At 39.9% G+C, this 19,747-nt stretch overlaps 1 protein-coding gene across 2 annotated transcripts in view; it reads right to left on the bottom strand.

Annotated features, from left to right (window-relative positions):
- LOC119906259 (dedicator of cytokinesis protein 3-like) overlaps positions 1 to 19,747 on the bottom strand; it is a 49,717-nt gene that overhangs the window by 8,128 nt on the left and 21,842 nt on the right. For both annotated transcript variants that reach the window (XM_038723825.1, XM_038723826.1), the window contains exons 13-40: positions 19,218 to 19,306; positions 16,219 to 16,344; positions 14,063 to 14,187; positions 13,759 to 13,921; positions 13,501 to 13,607; positions 12,101 to 12,272; positions 11,911 to 12,008; positions 11,352 to 11,435; positions 11,143 to 11,243; positions 10,942 to 11,023; positions 10,321 to 10,491; positions 9,415 to 9,607; positions 9,148 to 9,275; positions 8,783 to 8,929; positions 8,571 to 8,669; positions 8,368 to 8,462; positions 8,097 to 8,172; positions 7,847 to 7,947; positions 7,692 to 7,750; positions 7,423 to 7,571; positions 7,225 to 7,310; positions 7,087 to 7,113; positions 6,885 to 6,980; positions 6,734 to 6,794; positions 6,535 to 6,628; positions 3,720 to 3,868; positions 1,372 to 1,458; positions 1,002 to 1,106 (exon numbers count right to left, since the gene is read on the bottom strand). In XM_038723825.1, the coding sequence (XP_038579753.1) occupies positions 1,002 to 1,106; positions 1,372 to 1,458; positions 3,720 to 3,868; positions 6,535 to 6,628; positions 6,734 to 6,794; positions 6,885 to 6,980; positions 7,087 to 7,113; positions 7,225 to 7,310; positions 7,423 to 7,571; positions 7,692 to 7,750; positions 7,847 to 7,947; positions 8,097 to 8,172; positions 8,368 to 8,462; positions 8,571 to 8,669; positions 8,783 to 8,929; positions 9,148 to 9,275; positions 9,415 to 9,607; positions 10,321 to 10,491; positions 10,942 to 11,023; positions 11,143 to 11,243; positions 11,352 to 11,435; positions 11,911 to 12,008; positions 12,101 to 12,272; positions 13,501 to 13,607; positions 13,759 to 13,921; positions 14,063 to 14,187; positions 16,219 to 16,344; positions 19,218 to 19,306 (3,070 nt within the window). The remainder of the gene's footprint in view (positions 1 to 1,001; positions 1,107 to 1,371; positions 1,459 to 3,719; positions 3,869 to 6,534; positions 6,629 to 6,733; positions 6,795 to 6,884; positions 6,981 to 7,086; positions 7,114 to 7,224; positions 7,311 to 7,422; positions 7,572 to 7,691; positions 7,751 to 7,846; positions 7,948 to 8,096; positions 8,173 to 8,367; positions 8,463 to 8,570; positions 8,670 to 8,782; positions 8,930 to 9,147; positions 9,276 to 9,414; positions 9,608 to 10,320; positions 10,492 to 10,941; positions 11,024 to 11,142; positions 11,244 to 11,351; positions 11,436 to 11,910; positions 12,009 to 12,100; positions 12,273 to 13,500; positions 13,608 to 13,758; positions 13,922 to 14,062; positions 14,188 to 16,218; positions 16,345 to 19,217; positions 19,307 to 19,747) is intronic.

Raw genomic sequence — 19,747 nt, 5'->3', positions numbered from 1 at the left:
CAGTTATTACTGCTATTATAACACTATAACACTTATTTACACATACAGTAGTTATAAAGCAACATTATCACAGTTGTTTTTCTGGCCACTTGGTGAATGTTAGGTAAGTCACCCTCGTTTAGCTGTCTCCACCAACTCCTGAGGGAAATATATGGCTCCACTATGTTCACCAGCTAGTAGCTAACTGTGTCGTGGTGCTGTCTTGGTGTGTAGCAGGCTGTCTACGGTGAGATTTTAGAGGTTTTCTGGTTCAGGTGCCTGCTGGCACTGAAAACAATGCTATTAGAGGGGTGAGAGTGAACCAAAACAGCGTGGTGGACTGGAGAACTGGAGAGAAACTGCAGATTTAGCTGACAGTTCTATGTAGGTTCATCACTACAAGCAATGCTTTTCACATTGTCCCATTGTCATTTAATATATTGTTATCATAAAAACATAAAGTATAGCAACTTTGATTAAATATATTAAGCATAATCAATAAAACATTTCCCATTCAGGATTATTATTTTTCGGCACACAAAGACTGAAATTGGTTAAATAAGCCGCTAAATGATATGAGATTTAGACTTTGATGAGATTCATGATATCAATAGCTGAGATGGCTGGTAGAGGGACAACCCACGCAGCACCTAATTTTTAATTAACACCACCTTTTTTGCCATTTTATTTAACACACTACGCTGCTGATCTTTTCTGCCAGTTCATACCACTATACCACTTACAAACTAGAGGCCCCACTGTGCTAAACTGTTTCAACATACTACACAGTATATAACATACAGGTAACAGAATTGCACAAGGCTGCGAGGAATGGCTAGATTTACAGTCACTCATGTAGTCTTTATTTCACAGACATCACAACATCAACTTTACATCCCGGCTTTCTGTCTTGCACAAGCTACCGCAGCTGACATTTTCTCCTGCTGAAGCATGAAGGAGCAGTGTAACTGCCTGCATCAGCTGAATCATAAGTGTGTCAGGACAGATTTAATAAGTCTTACCCTGAGGAAGAAAGGAAACTTCCTGCCGTAGAAGCCCATTCGGAAGAACTCTGGTTCAATTCTCTGCTGTTCAATGATGTTGTCATAGTACGCTGCCTCCATTTTCTGTCACAGAATGATAAACATCATGTGTCATGAGTCATGGTGATTAATGATTTAATCACACACATTACTGAATCCTCTGCATTTCCTTATGAATGTGGGTGTGCACAGGTAATTACGGCACTGTGTTTGACGCCATATGCACTTTACATCGCATGAGAGGAGGACAATGAAAAAGGGCGCTGAAAGATCCCACCCTTCCAGCATCACAGAGGACGCTGTTGTGATAATAACAGCAGAAACAGAAAGCACGCAAGACTTTACTTACCCGTATCCAGCTGAGGCTCTGATAATCGTATAAAGTCTCGTACTGAAAAGCCAGCTCCCGGCAGAGAGAGATTCCATATTCCCAGCACTGCAAAGTCATATATAATAGAGATACAGAGAGAATGGAAGAAATCATTAAAGCTTAATTTATCCTTCATAAGGCATTCTAGATGGAGACAGCATACAAAACATATAAAGTCGTTACATATACACATTTAATAGAGGAAGAATTACTGAAACAGCTTACAGATTTATACAGCAGCATCCTAAACATGAGAAAAAATATCAGAGCCTTAAGAGGCATCATCATTTCAAAGTAGGGGGAAAAAATAAGAGTCTAAGAGTCTCATTTGCCTACGGAGCTATATTTATATTCCAAAGGTCAGCGCTAGAAGCAGAAATATCATATTTGGGATTCAATATAGCTTCAAAATGTGTGTGATCACTGCAAAGAGGCCAATCTTAAGACTTTCTATTTTCTATTATTTTTTTCTTTCCAAGAAGTTGTATGTATATCAACATGCATGCGTGTTTACTTTAAATTCTACATTAATGACCAGCCTCTACCAACAACACAAAAATCAACTTGTGGTGGCTGGTAGAATTTCTTACTGAATTTATGTTTCGAAGAGATGATGAATAAAAAAGTTAATGTATGATTTTATGTTTTACATGACATACAGGCAGGTTGTATTCAGTTGAGGTGCTGATGGGTTTTAATGTTGTTTTCCCACTTTGTAATCATTATTAAAACTGGCATTCATAAAACTTTATTAAGTCATCATATTAACAAACAACAATGGCAAGGTGATGCCATGAAAAATAATTGCCATACACTGTGTAAGGTATTTAAGGTAACTTAATATAAACACAAGAAGAAGAATGATAAAGAAAGAAACAAACTAAAATATGATAATTAGGAAAAAAAGAAAAGGAAACAAGAATCCTAAATTAGTCAGGTCCAGCTTCTACATAATTAACACCATTAATTCACTGGGGTTGCTGACTTGCAAGTTGCACTTTAAGCACATATAGATTTCTATTTGTCCTTTATTATAATTTTAACATCCGTAGCAGCGGGGGATTCCACAGGTACAGAGAGGCTACTCTTTTTTTTGTACACGAACAGCAATAAAAACTAGAGATGACACAGAGTTAATGAAGGAGGCCACTTTTATTTCCTTCTCAGCTGCTCCCAGAGTCCAGAGGGCATTGTCCTCTCCGAAGCACAGAGATCAGTCAACTAATTTAATTTGGTGGACGAATACCAGCCAGTGAGGACTGATTCAAGGGAAGCAAATCACATTTGAGCAAACATCTGACCCTCACTGAGTATAACTGTGATGTGGGCAACAGCTACATGTTTGTATGTATATCATTTGAAAGTGTAAAATCATATATATAGTGAAGTAAAACGTATGGAGTAACGTAAATGGAAATACTCAAATAAGTACCCTAATTTTTGCACCTAAATATATCACTTTAGTAAATGTACTTAGTTATTTAAGTTAGATAGCTTTACTTAGTTACCACAGCTTTTGTCACTGAAGCAACATCCTTTTTACAGTGTTGAGAGCATGACCAGAATTGTGGATAATAAAATAATCTAATTGTCATTTCTTTGGCATATATCCTATTTCATGAAGAATTTTCTGTACTAAAGCTGAACACTGACATAAACATACAATATAGTATAGATTGTACAGCTTGTAAAATATGATACACTGTTTAAATATCTAACTAGCAATCAGTATATAAAGAAGTTCAAAGGAACTCCATCTCCACAACAGTGCTGCGTGCACATTAATGTATAGCCCATCAGTAATAATGGTCAAACAATAAACGTGAATAATATAACACTCTTGGTGCCTAGATTGTTGCATTTATTACTTTAAATACATAACAAACATTATAACAAAGCCATAAAAATCACTGGGGGCTGGCAAAAGATGTAAAACCCGGTAAAAACTTTAAGATTACAAGAAAGACTACACTATTCTGTCTCACCCACGATGTTAATGAGGGCTGTTTGGGAACAGCTGCACTGCAGATGAGAACAAACAGCCACTTGAACACTGTAAAAACGAAACTTAATGTGACTTTCATTTATCGAAGTTGATTTTATTTCTGATGTGACTTGTCCAGCATAGACCTACTGATACAGTTCCATCACTATAAAGTTAATTCGGCCTTGCCTCCGTTGTCCTGTTTACTGTGTAAGCTTCAACTGCAACACAGCCAAAGGCCGGTGTGGGTCAGAAACGGTAGGCTTTTAACATTACCCTGAAATACTGGCGTGAAGGCAGTCAAATCAGGAGCGAGACGTTAAAGCTATAAAAATTCACTTGCCTTGCCCTTGTTGAAGTAGTGGAGGATTTTACGACTCAGGTTCTCCTTGCGTTGCCACTCGCTCTGACAGGGGTAGTGGAGGAAATCCCTCAGGGGCCGGTCCTCCCACTGCAGCAGCTCCCAGTACAGCAGTAGGGTGAACGCTGCCTCTGTTGTTGAGGGGGATACAGGTCAAAGGTCATCAGAATAAAAGTGTCTCATCATAATTATCTGCTATCTACTAAAGCTACAGATGTTAAACAGTTTGCACAGCCTGGCTGCAGTGATGAACTTACATCTTCCAGACATTTTGGGTCCAGTCTTTTGTGAACAGATGGCGTGTGACACAAAGCGCAGTCAGTGGCACAGAGCACAAGTTGCCCAAATCATGGAGAATATGTTTTGGTATATTGGTGGCCAGCTGGTCAGCTGCTCTGAGTTCCTATTATGGTTTATCTTTGCTTTGGCGCAATCTTCATACGGAAATCATAATTCTAAAAACACAGTGTAAAATTCTCAAACCCATATTTGGACAATAAGGTGTTGGAGGGAAAATGTATTATTTTACATTTCTAAACAGTTTCTAATTTACATTTGTTATTCTTTACTCTATTTCATATTACTGTTACATTCAAGGTGCTTAATGTGAATATGGGAAATATGAGAGAAGTGAAAATAAATAAATAGACTAAATAGAAACTGGTGTTTGAATGACATTAGTTTATTCACTCAGCCGTAAAGGATATTTGACTTTATTGTGGTAAGTAAGTCTTAATGAGAAATGGCATATAAAAACACAACTATACAGTCTCCTGTCATGTTGAAATAGTTCAGAAATAATTTGTTTTGTTGAGATGTATTGTCACAATTTGAATAAACTATAGCTGAAAACATTTGTGAAGCTTCTCACTTGTGAGGATGTCTTTCTTTTCTTTGTCTTCATAATCTTTGGGTTTTTGAGTTTTACTCAGACAAATTAGGCAATTTGATGACAGCACCTTGGGCATATTTTACCATTTTCTCATGTTTTATAGATGAATCGAATAATCATTATTAGAATCATTACCTCCAGCCCTGAAATAAACAGAAGAACAACATGAATCCCTTACATCCACGGTGTAATACTAAAGACAAATGATGCCAGTTTAGTTGAATCCACATCTTTGAAGATAAGTTTTTTTGGGGGGTGGGGTGGGGGGATGGGGGGGCAGACAATGATTCACACACCAAAAACATGTGCAATCACAGCCAACTCTGCAGAACACTAAAATGTGTTTCAATTATCTTGCCAGCTGCCTGTTGTTTGTTTTACGTAAGTGATGAATAAGGTTGCATTTAATTAGTCATATTTGGCTAGATCTACATGCACACAATAAAGCCTCCACTGCCAATAATGTGAGTAAAGCAAGAACACTTAAGCCATTTACATGGTTACATAAATTGACAACTTCCCCTGATTTCCTGTTTACATGATTGAGAGTGGCATTACAAGAGCTGATAAAAATGTACTGTGACCCCCCTCCCAAAAACTAATTTAGCCCTTTTCTAATATATAATGGACAAATGTGATATAAATCCCAGAATCACAAGAAACATAAAAAAGGCTGTTGTTCAGACCCAGTAGAGACTGTGAAGCAATAGTCTGTTGTCTTCATGTTAAACTACTAGCATGTATTTATCTCTACATCCTACTATTTTCTTGTATTTTATCTTCCTTATGTATGGCTGAAAAGGGAATCCAGTCCAGCTGTGTTGGAGTTTCACCAGTTTTCATAAGACAATGTCCCCTGACTCTCTCTTTTGATTGCTGAGGGCAGATTTACTGTCCTTATTTGATTATTTACAGAAGACTGTTTGCTAAAAAAAAAGCTACGACCTTTAAAGGCCCTGCACTCTCACACATGTTTTCAGTTATTCTAACTAATTGGACCACTACTGAGGTTGAAGGCTGCTGGAGCTATGCTGATAAATATGGGACGTCACTGGGCTCCATGTGCTAATATCTCTGACGGCCTAGCAGGAGCAACAAAATGAACTGGAGAGTGAGGATCCACCACAGTCTGTACATGCCCACACAATCCTGAAGGTGCAGTCAAACCGGATTTCACCGGGTGAAATGTACCTGCGTGGAGTGGAAAATAGCGTGGGTCGAGCAGTAGTCCACAAAGTTGTAAATTATACAGCTTATCATCTTTTATCTTTCTCACTGTCATTGCACTCACTACTGCCAAGCAGCATTCCCCCATCGCTGCTATTTGTATTATTCTGCCATGCAATTATAAAACAAGGATATAAGCAATCCTTAATCAGAATTCAATCCCACCCCCTCCCTCAAACAGGCTGGAGAGGATTGTGATTTTGCAAACAGACTCAACATGAAGCAAAAGAAGCAGGTCAATTCAAGACCAGATGCCCAGTCTCACCCCTTTCTTCGTAGGGATTAGTGGAAAGTGGAATACAGTTTGACCACACCTTGAGAAGACGTCTAATCAACTAAAATAAATTAAAATGCCTGTGTGGGTGGGCTATGGCTATGCAGGACCTTTAACCAAAATAAATATCATGTTTTATTTCCTGCAGCCAAAAGCCTTTCCCTATTGTGTCTATTGTACTTCTTCTCCAGGTACCGCTATTGGTAAAATCCAATGAAAGGAAGGAGACAGCACATGGAAAGCAGCAGGGAAATGCGAGGCAAAAAAACCTGTTGCTTCTCAGTGCCAGCCCAACATTTTGCTATAAACTGGCTTTGCAAAGCTACAAAACCTGTGTTCAGTTTACCAAGAACAAAGCTCTGCCATGTACTATGCACCGTCACAACATCCGGCATCTCTGTTACCTGTGAAGTCCTCTGCTTGGAGATGTAGGTCACACAGCTTGTGGATGTAACGGATGTACATGTCCTCCTTGTTGACCTCTGATTTGTAGAAGTTCTAGGGTTGAATAAAAAAACAACAACAAATGATTAAAATCTTATTCCATGTGGGGAAATCTTTGTAAATGTGCGTCTAAAGACTATAGACACTGTCATGTCTCACCATAAGGTTGACGGAACCACCGATTTTTTTGTTCTCCATCTCATCTCCTTTCATGCAGTCCCTTAACATAAAAAACGTTTTGTTCTTGTAGCTTTGCAATTTCATGACATGAACCATCCGTGCTATTATGTGCAGCTTTATCTCAGCATACCTGTAATCTAGTAATCGTTCAACAAGTCTTGTAACCGAAGTGACGAATGAGATGCCTGTCTCTCTCCAGGTCTCCTGCTCTATCTTCTCCAGCAGGCTGCAGCAGAAAACACAGTAAGATGTTGTTACCGAAGGTGACAAGCACAGGAAGTGAACAGATATGAATGTCTCTTAGTCCTAGCTCTGAGGGCAATACAGCTCACCTTGGATAAGGACCAAACAGCTGCGTCCTGGGGTATGACAGGCAAACAACACAGAGAAGTACGTTAGAGGGAAATACTACGAGAGCAGTATGTTGAGTGTCACTTCACAGGCTCAGTAAACACAGGTCTGATGCTTACAAAAGGCTGAAGAGCTCTCTGTGATTATCATCGCCTTTCCCATCCGACACCATGCTGTCCAGCTTATCCATCAGCTCAGCTTCCACCTACACACACACACATTCAGTGAAAAGATGTGGGTATGTTATGTGACAAAAAGCTGTCACTTTTTCCATGGCACACAATCTGTAGCTCATTACATAATAATGTCACAATGACCTGTTTGAAGTTGCCATTTTTCCTCTGCTCCCAATCCATCATGTCATGGAAAATTGGGATCATAATATTTCGAACCTCGGTCTGAGGCACCAGCGTGACGCCAAGAAAGGGACCCATCATTCCTGGGATGAAGTGGGGCTTGTTGTCACCTGGATTACACACATTCACACAGACAGGAGCCATTGTTCTTGTTAATGTTTTAAAAATGAAAATGCATTCTTCACTGTGTGTGTGGGAAGGATGGTGTGGAGTGGGGTGGTCTGACCCACCTAATTTTTGCCACATGCTGAAGAGCTCATAAGCCATCATCACTCTCATATCTCCATACCTACAAAGAAAAGAGAGAGTGACGTATAGATAGTTGGATAAATCATTAACCTGTGTAGGAAAGAATGCACGCAATGAATATATGGTAGTTTCTTACTTATCAAGGACTTTCTTTCTCTTTGCAAGGCCAAGCGCTTCCAGCTGCAGGCTGGGCTGGTTGATGTAGAGGACAGTGAGGCTGAAAAAGGAGTTCCACACCTAACACACACACCACAGACAAACACACAAAAGTAAATAAATGCTGCTGACTCATTAACTCTAGTTTTTATGGAAAAGCATCAAATATATAGTGGCTTCGCGGTGGACTGGGTTTCCTAAATGCTAGCCCTCGCTATTCAGACACACACCTTGAAATCAAAATCTCCCTCTGAGAAGTTCTTGTGCAGTGCTGGAGACAGGAACTGTGTTGTCACTACAATGATGCTGCAGAAAGCAAACATTGCAATGTCAGATTACAAAACGAGGAAGCAGCCAGAAATAGATTAGAAAGTTTTTTGCAACACAAGCGTCACCTTCAGAGCAGGATTATCTGACGAGAGTCTGATCTAATGGTTGGCTGTATTCCCTTACCATCTCTGGGACAAAGACTGCATGACAGAAATGGAAAAACAGACTCACTGACTAGTTAGAAGCCTCATGACACTCCAGTCTCGGGGGAAGATAGTCAGTTTCATCAGATTGCGGAACACACAGAAGATCTTCAACAGAAACTCCTGCCAAGGAATATATTAAGAAAGGGTATGCAGTCAAGGTATGCAGTAAGCAGGCCGCAGCAAAATGCTGTAATTATGCTCAGCTCTGTGACTCAGAGAGCTTCTCACCTTCAGCTCCTCCTTGCTATGGAAATTGTTGAGTAGATGGTGAAAGTGGATCTCTGTCATCTGTCGGAGCAGAGAGAGAAGACAGGAAACATACTCCCCCTGCACAAAAGAGAATGACAGATATGGGCCACACATATTGAAAAAGGTTAATCAACTCAAAATATTCACAAACGTTTGTTCTTACTAAACGTCAAAGAAGAACGGAAGCTTACCGTTATCTCAGCAGTGCACTGGGGACAGCGTTGTCCTCTGGATGTCTCCACAGAATGAGACTTGCTCATGATGGACAGCAGAGTCTGCAGCAGCACATCCAGAAGGCTCTCCACCATCATCTCCACTTCCTCCTGGACAGAAGACTCCTGAGATACAGAGAGCAAATAGAAGGAAGCAGAAATGTAAACTTGCTGCTTAATAGGTATTGAGCCTGGTGTTTGGGCTAACAAGCTACAGCTGCATTAGCAAAATCCTATATATTTCAAAAGCACATTTTATATTGTATTTACTAATTCAAAATAACTTTTTTATAATCAAATGGGATTTTCACTGATATATATCTTTTATGTACAAAGTACTGTACCATGGAGCTAGTCTTGATTATGGAAAAGATGCTGCTTAGGATCCCAGAACAGATGAGCAGCTCCCTCTGCTGCCGTAGATGCAGGTGGATGTGGTGCAGAACCACTGGCAACAGAATACTACGAGACTCTGAGGGAAGAGAAAGAAAAAGAAAGAAGTGAAGACGAAACTGAAAACAGCTGTATGCACATGGGGCTTACATGTGTGGTTGTTTTGTTATCTTCTGAAAAAGGAAAACACTTTGCATAAACCTTTATGTTCATCTTACCAGGGAAGAAGAAGAGGCGGCTCTCAACAGTACGAGCAATGGACTGCAGTTTGACTACATCCATAGACTGGCCGATGTCCACTGTGCTGGGCATACTCCCTAGGGTGCCCCTGACATATTCGGCTACCTCCTGAACAGTGAACATCTGCAGCAGCTCATCAAAAATATCAGGGAAACTGTTCAACAGTGCTGCCTGGGGAGAGAAACAAAGGACAGGGTGAAGGAATTATAGTGTGTATACGGAATAACATGTTTCAAAGAGGCTACGCTGACATGTATAAAAACATCTGTGACACTGACAAAAAATATCCCCAAATTAAGTCTGCTATATTATCTTCTAAAAGATACAACAATGTTATAATGTAGGACCACAATTTATCTCTTTCCACAGCCACAGTTTCTCCCTGTTCAGTCTCAAATAATAAGTGCAGTAGCCAAATCTAGACCACTGACTGCATCCATTACTTAAGAATACATCATTCTGTTTGAGCAAGCTGGTGGCCAAACAGCCTCTGCTGCATTGTGGAACCAACACAGGGGGGCGCTGTGACTTACTGAGATGGACGACAGCCCCAGAGCATGACCACAGAAAGGCATGCAGCTGATCACACCCCTAAACTTTCCAAGAGTGAGACAAGGATGGGGCAACAGTGGGGGATGAGGGTTCAGTCGACAGAATGCACACAATGAAAATTTAAATGAGTGAAAAGAATAAAATGAGAAACAAGTTAACAAACAAAAAGTAATCAATGAATCATGAGTGCTAACAAAGAAGGATGAATAAAAAGAGAAAATAAAAACATTTATAACGATAGATAAAATAAGGCTGTCATGCAGGTGACATTCTGTACATCTTCAGAGCAGTAGACAGTGAAAATGTTTGACATGAGGTGTGAACTATCTGACCTGGGTGAACACCAGGTTCTCTGAGCTGCGGCTGTCCAGACTCAGGACGAAGCGGATCGATTGGAAGAGCTCTTGGATGCTCGCTCTGAACTGCTCCTCCTCCATCCCACAGGTGGCTCTCGAGTACAGGATGCGAGACTGGACAATGAACTTGAAAAGGTACTCTAGAGCCTGAGGGGAGTGTTGGCAGGATGCAGACGTGGAGACATACAGTCAGATAAGGTGCGCGTCATTTCGTACACTATCAATTCCCCAGTGATGAATAAGCACAGAGCACTGACTGGGTTTGTGGTTGATCATCCAGAGAAAATCAAGAAATGAAAGAAATGTTTCCATGTTCAGGTCTCATAACATCTCTTTAAATGATGTCATCGGAAAAGGAAATTTAAAGACCATGCGGAAATGTTTCACTCTGCACACGTCAATATATCTGTAGAGATTTGTGATAACTTCTTTTCCCTCAGCAGGGAACTCACTTACTGAGGCCTTATATACTGAGTCATATTACTCCTTATCAGCCCTTCTGTTTGATTAATTCCTCATGTCTTACTAATTAATCCTAGTAAAAGGAGCCAAGAAAGACCACAAGGAAATTTGTGAAAAGTGAAAGTGATACTTTACCCTCATGGCTTCCTGGATGTGGTCCTGTCGGACGACCTCTGCCGAGCGGTCCATGTACCACTTCAGACATCGAATCAGCTCTCTGCAGACACATTGTTAGAAATAACGAGAGTCAGTATCAAGTGTAACTCTATAGGTATCTAAAATCCCAATTGTTATGTGAGCTTTGAACTCTGAAGAATTAAGTAAATGTTGTTGTACTTGTATGCCAAAGCTCCAGCAAAGTGGTTCTGGATGTAGGAGTCCATGACAGGTCTGAAGTGGTAGAAACGGCTGTCCCTGAGCAGGTTTATAATGAATACCTAAACACACACACACACACATATATATATATACGTATACACATTTTATGCCTCTGCTTACAAGCAAAATAAATCCTAGATATAGTTGTCCTCCTTTAATTTTCCTACCAGTGACTGGAAAACCAGAGGCCCGTATTTATCAGTGTTGTCATCTAAAAGACAAAAGAGCGTATCCAGGACATCTCGCAAGAACTGTGAGGAGAAAAAGGAACAACACTCAGCACAACCATCACATTAAAGGCCTTGCTGGTAACTAAAATAGAAACAAAGGATAGCCCGTTCATCCAAAACGATGGCAATGATACATTTTTTAAATTTGGAGATGATAAAGTGACTTCAAAACTATATACTGTAATTTATATGTTTTTTCACAGTAAATGATACTTTACTTCAGTATTTTGTGAACACTCCGAAAAGTCAACATGCATTGTGAAAATAAAATCATGTACACAGTTTAGAGCTAGAAGTTAGAGTAAAAGCTTGATGCCTAATCTGATCAATCAATATAAAGTAATAATCATAATATCACCTATAATCAATAAAGTCACACAAACTGTCTAATTTTCATTGCTGTTGAAGCTAAATATTTTGTGTAGTGTGTAGTCAAGGAAGGTACATTTCCTTTCCATCCTTTCCATCAATTGATAAATAATGTGATGACAGTGACCTTAACAATCTCCTCTCCGCTAATCTGACGTAAGCGACCGAGGATGTCCAGCACCCTGTCTGGATGGGCCTTCCAGTTCAGAAGAGCCAGCAGGTCCACTGAAAACATAATAAAATCAAAGTAAATAGAAAGTATAGAAAATAAAAATTTTGAAAATTTAGAAAGACTACCATGTAAGGTGCTAGATTACCATTTTGTGTGAGTTTGGTGGAGCAGAGTATCGTGGAGACCCAGAAGGTTTCTTTGGGGCTTCTCTGGAAGGGCAGGTTAGCCGGCAGGTTGGGGCAGCTGTTGAAGTCTTCTTTACAGCATGGCAGACTCAGGTACAAGCCCTGGTTACTGAAGGTGGCATTTTCATCACACTAGAGGATGGAAACCAGAGGGGAAAGAGAAGATTTGGAGATAGCTTGGAGATAAGAAATGGAACAATGGCACTGCACCATCATCATCATTATGGACAGGTGAGGTCTTAGTCAATAACTGGTCTGATTAAAATTGCAGCAGGGTGCGCTCATATTGGTGATTTGATTGGCTCCTCTCTATATAGCAGCACAATAGGGGGCAACCAATCGCAGGAGAGTGTTCCTGTGCTTTCGCAGACCAGTGGAAGACGTTGACCTACCTCTTCAGCATTTTTGCACAATATGTATATTACTTTAGCTTCATAGCATACTTTTATTGTATGCTACTGCAACATTTTTTGAGCTACTACACCAAAATGTTATTCTGAGGGTGCTTTACTTATGCATGCTAACAACTTACATCAATCAGAATACATATTGCTAGCATGCTAAAAATGTTAGCATGGCTGAAAGGGATACAGTACCTTATATAAAATAGAGTTTGAGGTCATGGGGAGGTTTCTAAGATTGATATACTGATTTTGGTTAAATAACCGGACTTGAAATACATTACATTATCATTTCCATCATATCTAGAAGTAGCAAGTAGTATTAAGTTGCAAGGGCAGCTGGGAGCTGGGAGCTGGACCTCTCTCACAAATGGACAAACTGAAAATCTTAGATAAAGATATATATTAGTATTTACATCCTTTCGATACTCCTTTGTAAATTATGTCATAGTTAAATTTATTTTTTATGAGACAACTGCCGTAGCCATCCTTGACTTTTAGGGCCTAAAAACAGGGATCAAAGGCTAGAAAAGGCCGACAATTGGTTATAGACACTTTCATGATAGGGTTGGATCAGTCATTCGGGGCTGCTCAGTTATAACAGAGCAGCTACTGTACATGTTTTGGTGAAAGAGAACAGGCAAAATGGATGGTGCATTTCATTACATGTTGTCAGAGTCAGAGCACACCATGCTGAGAAAATACAACAAAGAAGCGAGCTGCCAGCATCGAACTCACAGCACGGGACGCCCCCTCTACACAGAAACACTCCACCAGAGCCAGGCCACTTTAACACATTCAACTTTTAATTTAAAAACTAAAGACACAAAGGTCAACATTAAAAAGACACAAATGTTTTAAATGTTAATTTTTATATAATAACAATCATTATGTGTTGGTGTTCACAGTTGATGCAGAATGGCAAACATCTAACATATGTATGTTAAACCCGCATGTACCTTGTACACATACAGCTCATGGCTCTCATCTGACAGTGTGGTTCCATCTTCTCTCATCAGAGGAGTGAAGGCAAACCCAAACAGTTTTTTCTCTCCTTTGTCTTTAGCTGAAAGAAGGCACATAATAATATCACGCATCATTGTAACTGTATCTGCACAGCACAAACTATTCTTGTGTAACTCGGAGCATGCTCCAATCCATCCTAATAAACTCATGTACTGAGTGATGACTGCCACTGGGCCGCATTACTGACTCACTGGAGCAGTGCCTGAACTCAAAGCGTAGATGGGAACCCCTGAAACGATCTATGGGAATGGGCAGCTTGACCATCTCACTCCAGCGAGGGCCGTTGTTGTGGTACAGGACAAACGAGCGATATTCACTAGTGTTTGGCTCCCCGCTCCCCAAACTGATGCAGTCCTGAGAAGAAAAGGAGCATGGTAGATTGATTTTAATGACGTATCAAATTAATGTGTGGATGTAAGGGAGGAAGGTTACACTCAGCATGACTCATATGTTAATTACATGGTACATAATAACTCATGCACATATGTGTCATACTTTTAGCGTGTCCCCATCGGCATAGAGTACATAGAGCGTGACTTCGATGTTCTTCTGGACGCTCTTGCCGCCTCTCTCAAACTCCCCCCGCTCCAGTGTCAGATACAGGTCATTGCGTATGTCACCTATGAAGATTAGACAGGGGAAACTTTAATTAAAGGTGAACTCCACCAATTTTACATATCAAAGTCTGTTTAAAGGTCTTATGAGGATGTGGTTTGTGGATGTATTATAAGAACTGGATCCCGGACTTAAAGATGGCACCCAGTTGCTTGAATGAAAAATGCTCGCAGAGTGCATAGGCCGAAGAGGTTTTCTATCTTCCAGGTTTGTTTTCACGTTGCAGCCCGCATGTTCCCTCTCAGTTCATACATACAAATTGCTATTCTAGGCTGTGAAAAGTTTTACATAATGCAAAGAGTAATGATTGACTTTGTTTGCGGTTTGAGATGTCCTGTATCTTTTAGAATTATGGGTAAAAATACTTTTTGGGCCACAGGTAATTTTTACGCTATTTTTACAGCTACAAGCAAACAGACCCAAACCTCTGTCGGAACTGTCCACAGTCAAGTGCCATTGTGGGTAATGTAGGCTCCAGGTTTGACAAGGAAGAGGAATGCGCGGCATAAAATAAGACGATCTCTCTGATTCTGCTTCATCAATTTAGATTCCTTTTTTTAATTTTTTTACTGTCCATTGTGAGTCAAACAATGCTATAGAAGTGCAATGCAGAGCACTCCTTAAGCTTGACACACCAGCTAGGACATCATGAGCAAAACCACTGCCCTACAGCACTGTCTCAGCCTCTCTAGCTTGAGGGTCAATGTTACCCACAACAGGACAAAGACATCTCAGAAATAACCAGACTATGATGTCTCCAGCCACGGCGATGTTAGCAAGTTATAATGTACACGTCAGCATCTGCTCCACAGATGAACAGCGAGTGGTCAACATAAATTAAGCTGCTGTGGGGACTAAGAAGTGTACCACCACGTCATTGTTCTTGTCAATAAGAAATGACCCCGCTGAGTTGTAATACACTGTAGCTCATGACTGCCTCAGCACCTTTTGTAAGGTCAGTGTTTAATGGAATAAATATCAGTGGCAAAAGCAGAGGAAGATATTGCAGTTATTTATAAAATCAGATTACAGTTATTTATATCCAAGTCATTTCCTTGGGGACGGATGAGTCACAAGGGGTGATATTGGGAGGTATTTCAGGCTAACTGGAAAGGAGCTGGAGAGGAGAGGAGAGGAGAGGAAGAGGAGAGGATCATACATTCTCAGTAGACACAAAGCAGAGCAACGTTAGCTGATGAAATATACCGAAATAAACACACACCTCTCCCTTTTTATCTCTCTTTGAGTTATCTTTGAAGACCTCTGCAAGACCTGCATTCAAAATCTTACTTAAGTAAAAGTAAGATTACCAGCTCTGATGTGAAAGTGTCCTTTTATTTTTGTGGCTGGTTGATGCGTGTTTAGTTTTAACTACTTCATACCGTTAGGTTGTTCCCAACTCTCTGGGCCTCAACCAGTTATTTAAAATGAACCATCTGAGATGTTTGGAGGGGAATGTCTCTTTGGTGGAACATTTACATCTGAAATGTAATAAGAGGCCACCAGTATTGTTTTTTTTTGTTTGTTTTGTTTTGTTTTTTATACAAATGTTGTATTTTATAACTTTATCAAATGTTTTTAGTGTAAATATTGTGTTAAGTGTAGTGTTGCATAAGTATAAATAAGTATCAAATTGAAATACTCACTACTAAAGAACAAGTATCTCAGAATTGTTCTTAAGTATAGTATTTAGTTACATTGAACCAATGCAAAATAGAGATGTAGCACATGCCAAGAAACCAAGTTACACGTAACTATTTCCTCCTCGTCACGACAGCCCACTCTGCTCTCTCTTCTCATCTTTATAATGCTATTTTCTGCTGTTTTCTTCTTTTCACTCTTTAAGCCCCATCCTCACTTTTCTTACATCCCTCTTGCCCTATACCTCTCCTCCTGCATCTGCATTCTCTGTACCCTGATCTGTGACCTTCCCCTCTTCTCATTCCTCCAAACCAGCTGGCCTCTGGTCTCCACCTCCTCCTCCCTTAGCCTCTCTGTCCCCCATTACCGCCCACTGCTCTTCTTTGCCTCCTTACCTGGCAGGATGACATCTGGGAAACCCAGTTTGCGTGTGAGTGCCAGTGCCCTGTTGAACACAGCCTGGTTCTCCCGTCTGATCTGCTCCAGCTCACCCCGCAGCAGCTGCAGGGAAATGATGAGGCCTGGGGGTGGGGTGTGTGTGAATGGGGGGTAAGGGCAAATGAAGAGGTGTGGGGTTGTGGGAGGGTGATGGAATTGAAGGAAAGAAAGGGAAGGTACGAAGAAGGGAGATGGGAGGGACAGAGGGGTATTTAAAGGACATTAGTCAGAATGTGGGGGAGGAGAAGACAGACAGTAGAGTGGATGGAGAGACGTGATCAGAGCCAGGGAGAACAGAGGGAGGCAGGAGCAATGGTGTTGTAGAATTACGCAAAGAAGCAAGGAAAAATATGGGTAGTGACAGATTTTTGTGGGGCATGAGTCATATATCCAACTGCGAGATGCTCATAAAAGAAAAGTAATAGTGAATGAGGAGTTCACGCTTACAGTGCACAGCCATTTTGTAAATTCCACACAGCAAGATTGTTACAAAGTGATCTGCATTATCTTTTCATAGAAGCCAAGCCATTGGTTGAGCTGATTTAACAATGTCTTTTCTCCTTCAGGTTTTTATTATCATAGCCACAGTTTAAGGTGGGCGATATACTATGCGATCTTGCGAAGTCATTTTAATTGACATAGATACATGTCAGGCAGTAGTGTACTTTCTGGAACTTCAATTGCAAAACTATTTCTAGATAAAATAGTTAATAATTGAATGAATTAAAAGAATAGTTCAACGTTTTACATGAAAAAGCCATTTTTTAAATAAAGATCTAATTCTAAAATTCTCTGGTTCCAGGCTCTCGTATGTTGGTTTTTCTCAAAGGCTGGTTTTCTTTTATATAAAACTTAACATGTTTGGTTTTTGGACAGTTGGTGAGACAAAACAACCAATTTGAAAATGTCACGTAGTGTTCTGGAAACTATTTTCTGTAGACCAAAAGTTTAATTAAGAAACTACTCAGCAGCCCTATTCGCTTTCATGTAGAGAGTTAGATGAGAATAATGATGCAATTGTCTTATATGTCCTTTAAATAAGGCAGGTTAGTTTAGCTTAGGACACTTTCTATTTTTTGGCCAGGAGCAGAAGTCAATGCTCCCAAGAAATAGTCCCAACACATACAAAACCACAAAGTGTTGTTTTTTTAGTTGTTCACACTCTTTGTTCAGATTAAACAAACCAGATACAACACGCTAATCAGTGATCTTTAGAGGTGCTGGTACTTATGGTTACTTATCTTTGTGTTAAGCTATGCGTCTACTCTCTGTTGCGTCTTATTTACCGTACAGACACTCTTTTCATCTAACTCGGCAAGAGAGCAAAAATGCCAAATGTTGAACTCTTCCTTTAAATATCTGGAAAAAAACAAGGTAGGGTAGTGTGGGGTAAGATGCTAAGCTCAATGTCTATTTGCTGACTCATAAATTAATATTTTATAGGTTTTTTTGTATCTTGGAGATGGCGATGCCTAGGGTAACATAATATAAAGTAAAATAAATACCTTCAGTCAATAAGTCACTTTCTGGCAAGTGGCAATAATTTATTATTATCATTTAAAGGTATTGTAAAAGGTAAAAAGGACTGGATACACAGCAAGTTAAATAATGTACAGTCATAAGGATAATTGCAAAAGAGATCTTGTCTTTATTTTATATATAACTAAGCAGTAAGTCATGTTAATTATAGGCTTCATTTTGTTTTCCAAATATAAACAAGGATATTAGACGTAGGCCTACCAAACACATAATCCATCGGCAACAACTTATAACAACACCTTATACGCTCTATGATTAACACACAGTTAAAAACGGGGACATTTCCTGGGACATCTCCAGATGGGGACAGGACACCAAAACCGGGGACTGTCCCCGCAAAACGGTGACATTTGGTCACCCTACTTTGGGTAACATATTATAAAATAAACTAAATAGCTACAGTTGACAAATTAATTTGTATTTAATCAAATTAATTTTTTAGGGAAAAGGCATTTTCAAAATCACTTTAATATGTGCAAATTACAGATAAAATAAACTACAAGTAGTTAGTTAAAAGCAAGGGGATTATAGACCTATGTTGTAGAAATAAACTTGCCTTGCCTTATGTTATTAGCTTACCTATAATTTGTTTCTCAGACTTTTAAATAGTGAGGTTGCTGGAACTTCAGTAGCAGAAAGTCTAGCTAGCATATGTGAGTTTATAACCTCAGAATTTTACCTCAGACTTTCTGATAGGGAAGTTGCTGGTTGGCTAAAGGGTCTATCCAGTGTCTAAATAATATCTAACTTACAAACTATCAACCATAAAGGGGCACAGCAACCTGGAGGGCATCTTACCCCAAACATACTAATCTAGCATTTTACTACTTTAACCAGAAACTATAAAAATCTTTCTCTCTAAACAATTGCATAACTTATCTTAAGGCTACCCTTAATGTAAATATACATATATATATATAAATTGAATACAGTAAAAAAAATTACAGCTTATTTTAATTGACAAAATAATCTGAATTATTATAGTCAGAATGGCTTTTATCAAATAACTTAAAAAAAATTGGCAGCCAGAAGAATTGTTGACAAAGAAAATTGTGACATTTTGTGTTTTTGTTAGAATTACAGCGGGGGCGAATGTCCAATTCACCTTCTGAATGTCTAATTCACGAGATCGTAAAGTCAACAGCAATATGTCCAGAAACAGTGTCTTATTTCTCTGAATAATCAACAGACCTTCACAGCCACAGTTTTCTTTAGAACAACTTTGACCTGTTGGCAATTGTCCTTGAGCAAGACCTGGACCCCCACTACCTGCTTACTCACCATGAGCTGCTTTGAATAAAAAACATAGCAACAAATGTTGACTTTGTCTTTAAATTCTAACCAAAAGAAGAAAAGGTGCAAATCTAACCCTGGGGAGGCCAAACAGTTAACAGATCTGTAGAGACAACATATTTACCATAGTTGGTGCTGGGAGCTGAGTACTTGGTGTTGGACTTGCGGATGATGTTCTCGTGTATCTGGTACCACTCGTTCTCATTGTTACATCTGGAGAGAAAGACAGTTGGGTGGGGCTGTTAACAATGCACCCATTAGTGGGTCCAGATGGAGGGATCAGGATTGTGCGCATGGGGACTACATGAACAGCATGTGTCCCAGAGCCGATTTCCTCCTGGAGAAAAGGTAGCAGCAGGGGGAGGCGCTATCAAGCAGCACATTAGCCCAAATGCACAGCTCACTAAGCAAACCTGACAGCCAGCTCTCTACCAGCCTTTTTCATTACTGTGGGCCCGTAGGCCCCTGGGATGGCATGGGGAAATGCACAGACTGGAGCATTATAGGATCCGACAGTTTGGAGGCAGCTCAGCACTGAATCACTGCTTGCTTTTTAAAGGGAAGAGCTCTTCGCCCCAACAGAGAAATCCAATAAAAACGACAGCTTTCTATTCTCGAAATCTTTATTTCACACTTAGCTGTAAATGCTCAAAA

Source organism: Micropterus salmoides, unplaced genomic scaffold, assembly GCF_014851395.1.
Source record: "Micropterus salmoides isolate LMB-PRFRI ecotype aquatic unplaced genomic scaffold, ASM1485139v1 Ms_hic_scaffold_16, whole genome shotgun sequence".
NCBI lineage: Eukaryota > Metazoa > Chordata > Actinopteri > Centrarchiformes > Centrarchidae > Micropterus > Micropterus salmoides.
This window is presented reverse-complemented; position numbering and strand designations above follow the sequence as displayed.